The following is a 12819-nucleotide window of genomic DNA, read 5'->3' as shown; positions in this document are numbered from 1 at the left end:
TTTTCCATCTTGCTTTTAACAAAAGGACTTTATTGCACCAAAGATGAGTCACATCCTGTGTATTTCACCCTTTCTTAGAATCTTGGTACCTGCTTTACCTGACCCATAGTTCCCAAAACTTGTTTTTAACCTAAATGTTACCTCTTGAAGTCTACATGCTACTTTTTGTGATTGTTATAATTTTATGTGACGTACCTATTCACATCATTACAAACAGAGCTGGGCAGAATACTTTCAAAAAGTATTTGAATACTAAATACTTTTACGTCCAGCACAAGCGAATACTAGATACAGATACATTGAAAAGTATTCAAATACTTTAAAAAATAAGTATTCAAATACTTTAGAATGTATTCGAATACTTTCAAAAGTATTCTAATACTATCAAAGGTATTCGAATACTTTGAAAAGTATTTCATTATCTTACTTTGAAAAGTATTCGAATACAGTAAAAAGTATTCAAGTACTTGTCACTCAAATACATTAAAAATTTAAAATTGTTATACTAGATAAAAGGCTTAATACTACTTAAAAAATCAAGTTATACTTTGTATGGGGTTAACTTTTTTTATATTTCTATTGTTATATACAAATTTAAGGGGAGTAAAAGCGTATTATTATTATTATATTATTATATAGGAGGTACCTATCAGGACCTTTCTTATACCAGTTATATCCTTAAGAATACGTGTACCTACCAGTTTTCAAAGCGATCGTACGTCGTGCACATGATACGTACGCCTTTCTGAAATTAATCCTAGCGATTTTGGAACAGATCTAATTTTGACCATCCGTTTGTCTGTGTGCACGATAACTTGATTGGAAACGTTTGGAAACTTTGAAAATTGGTACATATGGTCTTAAGAATTAAGTTCGGTATTCAGATGTATCGGATTTTTATATTTGATTTTGTGACAATGGAAACTTTCCCTAAACATTTCTAAATTGTTCTCAAATATTTGAATAACTTAAAAGTACTGCCTTTTTTTGAGGCCGGAAAAAAAATTGTCTGAGATCGAGAGTCCATAATTTCAAACAGTTTGAAGATTGGGCTACTAGATCAAAAGTTACAGCCCTTTGAATTTTTTTTCAAAATTTGTTTTTTGTCGATAACTTTTTATTGAGAGGTCTAATCGAAAAAGTACGAATTGTTTTGGATTCTACGCACCAAAATTAATAAGAAAAAGTGTTTTCCCGAGAAATTTTGGTAAAAAAGGAAGGTTATACACTGCCTTTTTTTGAGGCCCGAAAAAAAATTGTTTCAGATCGACCCGGAAAAAAGTTTTCTTATAGAATGTGGCCTGTAGAATCCATAATTTCAAACAGTTTCAAGATTGGGCTACTAGTTCAAAAGTTACAGCCCTTTGAATTTTCTTTCGAAATTGGTTTCTAGTCTATAACTTTTGATTGAGAAGTCTGATCGAAAAAGTACGAATTGTTTTGAATTCTACGCACCAAAATTAATAAGAAAGTGTTTTCCCGAGAAATTTTGGTGTAGTCGATGCTTTAAAATGACCCTTGATGATAAATGGTTTAACATGCCTGCACTACGCCAACCGTGCCGACACGTGTGCAAGAGACACTAAGCCCAATGTGACCACAACGTCCACGCCGTACCATTCACTGGGCATGCGATTCTTTGTATAAAAAATTATTTTCCAAAAATGCACACCCAATCCACCAAGGTTGTACATTAGGACAGTAAACGACTATTTTATGGTTATTTGTAAGTTAAAGATTTTTTTTTAAATTTTTTTGAAAAGCAAACTTACAAAAATGCTTTTAGACATGCGCAGTATATGGTTCGGTGTGGACGATTGAGGCAATGTCATTTGTTTGACTGTGAAAATGACAAACTCGGACAGTTGTTGTTTATTAATTAAAGCTACAACAAAGAAAGGAGCATTTTTTGCTTTTCACAGATGCATTTTTACAAAACTCAATTGTGTTAACTAAGGATAAATAATAACCATTAGGCATCAAAAATTACACGAACTATTTTTACATATTATAGTCTTGATTTTTTCTAAGTATCACAAAACCTTCCATAATGGGAGTTAAAGGTGTGTACTCTTCCGTTGCCAATTCGGCACGTTCGCCATACGCAAGTAAAACAGGCGTTGTATGTGTTTGGAACCCTGTTATCGTTTTTGGTTTACCTGCTTGACCGACGACATCAACTGCCTACAATGACAGGAAACAATACTAGCTAATTACACTTGACCGTTACTTACTAATCCTACTCGAACAGGTACGGGTAACGGATTTAAATCTTCATCGAAAGTGACCAGCATTCTTGGCTGCATTGCAGCTGCTAAGGTGTAGAGAAGATAATGTGAACGTCCCAATATAACTAAAATAACAGGTGTTAGAAACTAGTACCTCTGAAGTTTTCGACTTAACTGTTTTTGACATCTAAGCATCCTACTAACGTTGCCAACAAACCGGCCACTGCTACTGGACTAAGTAACTGTCTATCACTGTGATAGGGACATAACGTTAATGTCCCTTTTCCCAAATGAGTTAAGCCTTGCGCTATTCTCACCATGAATAAGTTATTGGGATCCTTCGCGTGATATTGTGCCAACTGTCGTAACATCGCAGCCAATCTGATCGACAAAAATTCAGTAAAACACGCCTCGAAACTTACTAAACTACCTGGCATTATTTGTACCGGCTCCTACAAGTCCCATCGCGAAAATAGCATTGTGAGCAACTTCCGCATCGCTGTCATGTGAAAACTTGCTAAGTGTGTCCAAAATACTGAGCTTAGGATTCGAAATAGAAATAAGACCCAAAGCTAGTGGAACCGCCCTACGAATGACCGGTTCGCAATAGCGAAGTAAATGTCCAAACGTACGGAAGGCCATCTCACTACCAATATCTTCGCCCATACTAATTAGGGCGATACCTAATACGGCCACGGCCTGCCTCGCCGAAGTGTCTTTATCCTAAAATTATAATAATACAGTATGATCCAAAAATTATGGTGAAGAAAGACAGCCGTCATATAGAAAAATGGCGACCGACTTCTCATTTTCTAAAGTTAGGTGCGCGACATATTTATTATTTAGTAAAAATGAGAAATCTATAGTCATTTTCCAATTTGGCAAAGTATTTAAATGGCGAATGTGTTTCAATTTTTGTCTTTTGATCTAGGAGCACAGTTTGTCATACTTGATAAAATGTTAGATCGGCCGCTATTTTTGAATACGGCGGCGCATCCAAGGGTTTATATGTAAAATTTTCCAGCTATTGGATTCATTTTAAAAAGGTAGCGGTAGAAAGTATAGGGAAGCTTTGACCTTCACTGTGATTGGTTAAAACACGAGTCAGTATTACAATGAAACATAAAACGACTGGTGAATTTTGTAAGGTGGTAGTTTATGTTGCCGACTAAATTGCCGAAGTGTCATTAGCTGTTATTGTGAAAGATTTATTTCTGTTCGCATTGCTGAATATTTCTACTTTACAATAATTTTTCCTGTGTGTGTTTATCTTCAAACACAGCGCCATCTACTACCTTCTTATAATGAATGCAGTATAGATAATAATTCCTGCACTAACCTTCTCTTTTTCTTTACTTTTATCTTTGTTCTTCTCATTTTTGGATTCTTCACGTTCCGGATTCTCATAATGCTCGGAGCATATATGTAACAACTGCTGCACTTTTAACACATTTCCGGTACCCGCATAAGCGCATATCTCCACCATAGTTACGGCCATAGATTTAAACGGTTCCGGAATTACTTCCAAAGCAGCAACTATTGCTTCTACGGCTTCTTGTTTGCCCAGAAAACATAAACCTAAACCTAACGGTAAAAACCTAAAAAAAAAATTGGTTTACCAAATTAATCCTCGAAACGAATGTACCTCGCGTATGTATCTTTAAGTTCAGTCTCAGTTTTTTCCATCAATGTTTGCATGATGGCTGCAGTTACGTCCGGATTTCCAGAACCGACTGCGATCATACCGCAGGCGAGACCCGCCATACCGATCACCTCCATGCTAGATTTCGGATCGGAGAAAACTGGCATAAGGAGACTTAAAACAGCATCCCTGTTCGAACCAACGTATGCCAAGCCTAGACCGACGATCGCACCTATACGCATAATGTTCGTGTTATGCAAAACGTAATCCGATAGAAGCGCCAAGGCCGGATCGCACTCGTTGCGTACTCCACAATTTACGATACCGCACGCCAATAATGCGCCCGACTTTATGTGATCTTCGGAGGAGTACAGATACTTGTCAATTGGAGTCAAACCACCATCCACATCCCAAAGCAGAACCTGAAATTATGGTATTTCTTTGAATCAACATACCCACAAAGCACAACGGTCAGATTTCTACCATCTATCAAATTTACGAATGGCGGCGACCCTACTCCTGATAAATATACTATTGATCTAGATCTCACGCCGCCATTGGAAGTATGTGTAAATTTAAATGTAGACACATTGTGCTATCTCTTAACGGGCAGAGTATATTTGGATTTCCAATGTAAAGAAGTCTGGCGAATAGGCTAGATCTAGGAAGACTAAGAGGAGGTAACCTCAAACCTAAGTGGTCGGACCTGACAGGACGTGTGAACGATTTTTAACCCAACCTTAGAATACCCAGCGCCACTGAGTTGCAATAAGTCTCCTTAAAAAATGTGTGTGGAGATATACAGGGTGGAGTCCCACCTGCAATAGCAGATAAACATACGTTTGATCTTGCTTCGTTTTCGAGTTATAGAAGCTTGAAGGTAATAAAGTGCCACCACTAACCTTATATTGTTTTCAGCTTAGTATGAAAATTTTGAGGTACCTACTGTATCTGCTATTACAGCGTAGATCTTTAAATTTGGGACACACTGTAGACATATTCAAAACAAGTTTATTCAGAGCAGCATACCGAAAGATGAAATAGTCAAAAAACCTTAAGCAGTCACCATGAGGGTCTAAATGGTTTTCTTCTCCTTTCTTTAGAAGAAAAGAAAAATTTAAGGGGACCTGTTCAGTTAAAATAAAAAATTCGACCAACTCACAATCATGGAAGATAGTTCAAACAAACAAAACAACAGTCTCTCTAGAAAAGGAAGAAGGGGGGGGGGAGAGAGAGAGAGAGAGAGGGCCTCACTCACTGAGTGTAATAAGACAAAAAGTAAACCCAAGAAAAACTGTGAAAAGATTCAACAACCTTCAGAGAGATCCAGCCTCCAAAGGAACGGAGGGGGGGGGGAGGAGGAGAATTGGTTTATTAAAAGTGATAGTAAACAGTTGAAGCCCAGTGAATAAAACTACCCTTGAGAGGATTTCTGAGCTTGCCTACCACCCTCAATAAAATCCGCTTTAGTTCAAGACACCAGAGGACTGTACTTACCAAGCCTAACGATGCAGTAGCGCTAAGCATTCCGTGCTCTTTATTTTTAAACAACCACTTGTTACCATCCTCCATAACAAGTTTATCCTGGCCAAAAGCGGCGTTAACGAAGCTATTGACGAAACTCGCTGCCAAATTTTGTCGTGCCGAGTCAACTTGCCCGCCCCCAAACTGGGGACGTGTGTTCTCGAGGTGAGATTTGTAAACGTCCTCCGGCGTTTTGGGTTCCATGATATCGAGCTACAAACTAATAATTAGCGTCAAGTTCTCGCAATGTCGTACTGTACCTCTCGCGCTAAATTTAAGAAATGATTATTGAGGTGACAATTTGCCATGATTTCGATCAAATCATCGTATTCAGGCGTGTGCTCATTAATTTCTATGTAAATCTGTTGTCTTCCCAAGATGAACGCCAACTGCTTCTGTATCGCTCTGTAAGAAAATAATTTCACTTGACCTCAAATTTTCATCATACAAGGCGAAGAATGGCTTAAGGCTGAATTACTAAGGTCTTTGTAAAATTTGAAAGAGTCTTCAAGATCCTCTAACTCTATCGAGTTTTGAAAATAAACGCTATTATTTTAAAATTTATTGAATGAAGAACAATAATTAATGATTGCAAACATTACAATCGGTTCTTTTCAGCACCACAAAATGTTTAAAAAAAAATTCGCTTTTTCCTTTAATTACATCATCGTCCTTCATTTAATAAATTTTAAAACAATAGCATGTATTTTTAAAACTCGATAAACTCATTAACAATTGAATTTTGGTACATTATAATTGTTACAAATTTTGCTTAAAAATGAAAGAATTGAAATATCGAATAATATACAGGGCGTTCCATTATTCTATTCTATTTGCAGGGGAGTCCGACCGGGCAGCACTTAGGCACATCAGAGGCCCATTGTGTCTACCCCCTTTCTTTCGCAACTAAGTTCCATTAAAAAAAGATATAAATTTGGTGTCATGCTTTTATGACCAACCCTGTATAATTAAAATTATTACTGCCTAGTACACATTGAAGAACCTCAAAACTTTTGTATACATTTTTTTTATAACTTGCATATTTTCCTCGATAATCGACCGTTTCCAGACTTAACAGCGACCATGCATATACAGGGTGTTTTTTGGGAGCTTTAGTTGAACGTTTCTGGGAAAGTAAAATGGGTAGAATTTTGAAAATTTGTACTTAGGAGTTACTTTGAATGCCGAATCGATGTAAAATATTTTCAAAATGGCCGCCCTTCCGGAAGCACCGGAAGTAGATAGTAACTTCGTTATTTTAAATAGCAACCCCTATTTTTTATTGGATTTTTGGATTCTGCGTGAAATTTCAGTTCTTTTGACTTTAAGCAAAAAAAATGGCGGATGCAGATAGTACCTTGATAATGGATTACTTGAAAACGGTTGTAGTCATGGCAACCTATTTTTATCAGTGGATAGAGAATGAATAGGGATTTCTTTTAGTGCACTTAAAAAAAAGTTAAGCTGCGTACGACCGCCCCTATGGAGATCCAAATTTATGAAACTTCAAAGACTAAAAACTCGTTTTTTTTTAATAGAAAATGTTTCGATTTTTGAAAAACTTATGTTAACCTATAACAATAGGTGACGGATTAGTGTCACTAGATTTGTTTAAAATTCGATTGTTATAAAATCATGGCCGACTACTAAAATGAAAATCCGAAAAAAATAGTGTCAATTCAATGAAATGGGAATAAATCAGAAACTGTTAAAGATAGCTATAGGAATATGTAATATCAAAATATGCCCATTTCGATTCTTTATCTCATGCAATAGTAAGAACATGGTCATTCCATTTAAAAAAACTGAGTTTATAGACTTTGAACTTTCTTAAATTTGGATCTCCATAGGTGCGGTTATACGCAACTTAACTTTTTAGCCCATTTTCCAACGAAGTTGGGTGCGCTATTGCAGCCACTTTCTCTGTCCGTCTGTCCGAGGCCTTAACTACTCCTACAGTTTTCAAGATATTTAGTTCGTTCTTTTTGTATTCGGTAGCGTATCGCTCTGGCACCTGTCAAGGAAAATCTTGACGATTGAACTGCGCATGCGCAGGTTGCGCAATGTGCAATGTTAACTTTTTTATTTATTAGATAATATATCTTGTTGAAATTTTAATCACAGATACTTGCAGCAAAGGCAAATATATCGCATATCGTAAAAATCAGATGTGTGCATGCGCAAACTGCGCAATGCCAACTTTCTTATTTATGGAGATATTTCTTTGAAATTTTCACCAAACATGCATACAGTAAAAGCAAACGTATTGCAAATTGTAAATATCAGATTAATAAGCGCATGCGCAGGACACATAATATCAACTTCCTTATTTATGAAGATATTTCTTTAAAATTTTAACCATGTATGTCTCTAGTATTGAAGAACATAGCGCACATAGGTATGACCCTTGGGGAAAAAAAGGAAAAGGTCGTCGTGTTTCATTCCTCCGACATCCCTGACTACAGGGACGCCGGAGGCGGACTGCTCAGGTTTGCCAGAGCCTCTTCAGCCGGAGAACGGGTATGTAAGGATAGGTAAAGTTAGTGATGGGAACGGAAGGAACGGAGTTAGGGTGCTGAGGGGGAGAGTACTGCTCCAGCATTCGCATCGTAGATTTCAACATAATACTAGCATTATGCGAAGCTACGTATGTCTGAGGAAAACCCCCTGACAAAACCCCAGACAGAGCAATTCGAACCCACGACCTCCCGAATAGCATCGGTGAGCGCAGCCACTGCGCCACGTGCCTCGGTGCCCTTGGGGAAGTATTGATCAATTTATGGAAAATGCGCTGAAGTTACTCGCCTTAGGGCGAAAACTTTTTTACTTGTTTTTAAGTACACTAAAAATGGGTTGCCATGACTATAAGCGTTTTCAAGTAATCAATTATCAAGCTACCATCTGCATCCGCCATTTTTTTCATAAAGTCAAAATAACTTAAAAACCATAAATGGCAGATATCGACATGTGGGTATCAAAAGAAATGAAATTTCACGTAGAATCGAAAAATGCAATACAAAATTAGGGTTGCCATTTAAAATAACGAAGTTACTATCTACTTCCAGAGTTTCCGGAAATGCGGCCATTTTGAAAATATTTTACATCGATTCGGCCTTCAGAGTAACTCCTAAATACAAATTTTCAAAAACCTACCTATTTTACTTTCCCAGAAATATTTAACTAAAGCTACCAAAAAAACACCCTGTAGATGTGTAAAAATAAACAATGAAAACTTTTTTTATAAGATATTTTTCGTAACTGCAAAAGTAGGTATGTACCATGTGCCCTAGTTTGGTTGAGTGTATGTCAGCTGTTTTTAAAGATGGAGACTTGGGGTTCTCTCGACCCTGTGTCACTTTTTTTGTTTTTTTTTTTGTGATTTTACTTATCCAGGTAAGATGGAAGAAAAGTAAAAGTTTACTATTTTAGATATTTTTACGTAGAATCGAGTGGCGTAGTCAAAAAAAATTTTGAACCACTGATTCTGAGATCTGACCCAAAGCTGGCAGTTTTTTAATCCAACACCCTGTATATCTTAACGTCATTTTTTGCATTGCTTTTCCTGATTACATTGATGTATCACACCCTATATTTTTTAATATATTCATATTTTTCAAAATTTTGAAATGACATGTTTCTACCGTCAATTATTTTTATTGATCGGTATGGGTTGCCTTAGTTACGATGGATACAATAAACAAAACAAAAATCTCCATGAATCCATGGCCTACTATTTAAAAACAGTAAAAAATACGGTTTTTATTATCTTTAATGGGTAAAATTTAAAAAATATGTTGTGAAGCCACATAATCAGGAAAAAAATTGACGTTAAGATATGCAAGGTGTTTCATTTAAAAAATACCAAAATTGGGTCAAATCTCGAAAACAGTGGTCAAAAATTTTTTTTAAATTTTTATTAAACAGGCAATTGTTCCCTTTTTTCTATCTTATATGGGTAGTAAGAAATGATAACATCCCAGAAAGTCAAACTTTCCGTTTTCACCTTGTATTTCGGAAACACATGTAGCTAGATTGGTCCTGTTTCTGGTATTATATGGTTAAGAAAAAAGTGGCACAGGGTCGCGAAAACCGCAAGTCTCTATCTTTAAAAACAGCCAAGATACACTGCAGTCTCAACCAAAATAGGACACACGGTACAAGCATCAGGTACCTTTAAAGAACAACATTTTCCCCGACCCCAGAATTGAGGCACCAACCCAGCTATTGAAAAGAATCGCCCAGAGGGCACTGAAGTTGGTGTTATAGCCAAAAAGCCTTTTCATTTCAATGAACCATTGAACAATGCACATTGCTATAATACTATAGCCCTCGAGTCGTCATTGCTGTGTGCCATTGCTCTGATCACCTTCACATTTTCAAATTCAATTACACACATGGGCGCTATTAATATTTAAATTCCGAATAAATTCAGTCAAATTGCGCGATAAGCTGGAATACTCGAAACAATCGACTCGAAAACGACACAGGTCAGCTGAATGCTTGGCTCCAATGAACTAAGTTGGTTCAAAATTGAGCAGAGTCGAGTTCGTTTGTGGTCACCCCCAAATCCAAATTTTTTTGTGAAAATGTGAACTGCAAATTCTCGACTTACAAATAATTTTTGCACATACATTGGAATTATTACTTTTTTCAAAAACTAACTTGAATTTTCAAAGATCCTCGAATATCAAGTATAGGCAAGATCGCAATTGTTTTTCACACCCACATTTAAGGATGCGCCATCTAGGGTTAGGAGTTATCAAACGAAATTTACAAACTTGGAAACAGCAAAGCAATCAGCTGCATTCCTTGTGTTTTCTTGCCATACTTACCGGTAACTTTCAAGTGATCCGAATATAGACATTACATAACTCAAGAGACAATTCCAAATTTATAATTAGAAAAAAACCCAAATTGTCCCTATAATGTTCATTCGTGTTTTGGATAATTAGATGGTGAGGTAAAATGGTAAAAGGAAAGCGCTACTTACCGGTACGTTTCCATTTTCTTAATGTGATATGGCATCACACTTTGTGGAATTCTTCGTTTTCATTTATTACTTTCATAACACTTGAAATGAGGAATGAGGATAAGGGTAGAGGAATGAAATAATTAACATGGGGGGCTAACTTTGTTAGCAAATTACGTAAGTGGTCAAATTCTATACGTTACACAAATAAACAATGTTTTAGTCCCAACCCGTTATATACATGTCAATAATCCACCTATTTCAAATTTTACAAATTCATTGCTACCACATTAGGGTACATAACTCCTCCGTAGAATCAGTATCCTGATGTACAGGATGATTCAAAAAGAGATGGTACCATTTTACATTTCATTAATTTTTTCCACAGTGGTTAAAAATATATGTTTCCTCTAATAATTTGATACTTGTAATCCGAAAAACAAAAGATGCCTAGGTTTTGGAAATCACCTAGCCATCTATTCAACGTTTTCAAAAATAAGCAAGGTTACCACTAGGAACCATTATCTTGAAGTATACAGGGTGATTCTTAATAAAATAATTCGAAACCATTGACGATTAATCATGAATATACTTACGTATCTTTACAAGATGTAAAAATGTCTTCGATCAATGCATGGTCATTCAACTGCATAGCTAACCGTAAAGACTGCGGATATTGTTTGAATTTGCGAAACAAATGTAAGGCCGTTTGCAGAAGTGTGGTGTTTTCAGGATCGGCAACGTAAGGCACGCAACTGCAAAACATACACTTCATCTATGACAAACAAAAATAAACATCGCACGCACCTTGTAAGATATAAACAAACTCTGGGATAAACATTCTCGTCAACATACTGCTCTAATAAATCCAACCTTTCGATTTCCATCAATAAATCGCAAGCTTCGGCCTCTGCGTTATGGGCCATATTGTAAGGTACAATTTGGCAAACTAATTGGATCAGTTGTTTCTTTACCTCATTCTCAGATTCATTTTCTCCAGTGAACTCCGCCCATTCCGCGGCAATTTCCCCTGACAAGTGCCTATCGTAAAATTCAATCAAAAACTGTTTCAGAGATTAGTTACATTACCTTATGTATTCATGCCCCCAGTCTCCGACATCATCCAAGGTAGATCGCAAGCGATAGTGCAAACATTGCCTCGGCTTACCCATTGTCATCGCTAATACCGAAATTATATCGGCACAGACTTTAGCTATTTCCCCTTCTAACTTTTCGTGAATCTCCATCATGGTAGCGTAGTGAGGTTTCATAAACTTTAAAGGTTTTGGAACAGACGTCATTGACGTTGTGGACGCTCGAATCAGTTTTCCTAATGTTAGTAGAGGTGGCATGCAGAGTTCGCCATTATTTTCCTATAGATAAATATGACCAAGTATTAACAAATAAAATTCAATTGATCTCATTGTTTAAACGATGAAAACATAACAAAAGAGGCGTAACACACAAATTATACAACTGACGAGTTTCTAATCTTACAAGTACATACCAGCAACACTTCCACGCACAAGTTTAATTCATCTTGAAGAAGTTTGTCCTCTTCAGACTGCAATAAAGAAAATGTTAAATAATTGAGAAAATGCAAGAAGTAAAGTTTACCAATTCCGAGCGATCTTCTTCATTTTTTTGCTCGGCTTTTTCGGGTTTCTTTACTATTACATCGGTCATTTTGCCGTTTATCTTTTACAATTTATTCGATTTTGCCGTTAATAACCTCCTTCACGATCATGAGCTTTCAAGAAAACATTTGCTAAATGCTAGTCATCCAAAGGAACAGTGCTGCCAACCAACCAATAGATATATTTTCTACAGTATGCGGCAAAATCATAGACAGAAATAGAAACTGTATTTTCATTTTTGCCATTGTTATGTTGCACACATTTTTCCGACTGCGTAACGTTGTAAGAGAACGGGAAAACTGTTTGCGACGCGAACGCTTTTTCCGGCCACCTTAAATTAATTCGCCGCAAAGAGAGCAGAGCATATGGTAAACGCACTTAAAATCAGCCATCAGCACTAGGCGGGGACTACTACATAGGCGCCAACTGCGCCGGGGCACAAGGACACGTGCCCCGGCTCGAAAAATGTAGGGGGGGGGGCAATGCCACCCCTAGAAAGTTCATATACTTTAATAAGTAAAAACAACAAATAAGCCTCTGATTTTCGTTGTCTTGTACGGGTTTATTCGATTGAGGATGAATTGAGAGTATTTTTACACTTTATTTCTTTCCTTCTGGAGAAATTTTAAGTTTGAACTGCTCGTAGTTAGGTATATTTACTTATTATGTACATATAACATAAGTAGGAGAGTAAGTAAATTTTTGAAAATACAGAAATATAAATTATCTTTGTGTCAAGTTTTTAGTAGTAACGGTTGTGCCCCCCCCCCCACTCCTGGAATTTTCAAAAGTCGGCGCCTTTGGACTACTACATATATT

The 12819-nt window shown here is 36.7% G+C and overlaps 1 protein-coding gene across 1 annotated transcript; it reads right to left on the bottom strand.

Moving 5' to 3' along the window:
• Nucleotides 1-1857: 1857 nt before the first annotated feature.
• LOC116165672 (26S proteasome non-ATPase regulatory subunit 2) lies at nucleotides 1858-12155 on the bottom strand. Its single transcript, XM_031480307.1, has 13 exons — nucleotides 11981-12155; nucleotides 11871-11927; nucleotides 11453-11736; nucleotides 11171-11404; nucleotides 10960-11118; nucleotides 5655-5799; nucleotides 5368-5607; nucleotides 3874-4292; nucleotides 3568-3826; nucleotides 2659-2951; nucleotides 2404-2609; nucleotides 2235-2353; nucleotides 1858-2184 (listed from the first exon to the last, which is right to left on the bottom strand). Exons 1-13 carry the CDS (start codon nucleotides 12047-12049, stop codon nucleotides 2002-2004), a joined length of 2667 nt encoding a protein of 888 aa, XP_031336167.1. The 5' UTR covers nucleotides 12050-12155; the 3' UTR covers nucleotides 1858-2001.
• Nucleotides 12156-12819: the final 664 nt, after the last annotated feature.

Source organism: Photinus pyralis, unplaced genomic scaffold (assembly GCF_008802855.1).
Source record: "Photinus pyralis isolate 1611_PpyrPB1 unplaced genomic scaffold, Ppyr1.3 Ppyr1.4_LG3a, whole genome shotgun sequence".
Classification (NCBI taxonomy): Eukaryota; Metazoa; Arthropoda; class Insecta; order Coleoptera; family Lampyridae; genus Photinus; species Photinus pyralis.
This window is presented reverse-complemented; position numbering and strand designations above follow the sequence as displayed.

Bases quoted from the DNA above. Each gene is read 5' to 3' on its own strand.
- LOC116165672 (XM_031480307.1), bottom strand. From the start codon at position 12,049: ATGACCGATGTAATAGTAAAGAAACCCGAAAAAGCCGAGCAAAAAAAT. The intron at 4,293-5,367 runs GTAAGTACAGTC...CCATAATTTCAG, and splicing joins CTACTGCATCGTTAGGCTTG to GTTCTGCTTTGGGATGTGGA. The intron at 2,354-2,403 runs GTTAAGTCGAAA...CTGTTATTTTAG, and splicing joins ATGCTTAGATGTCAAAAACA to TTATATTGGGACGTTCACAT.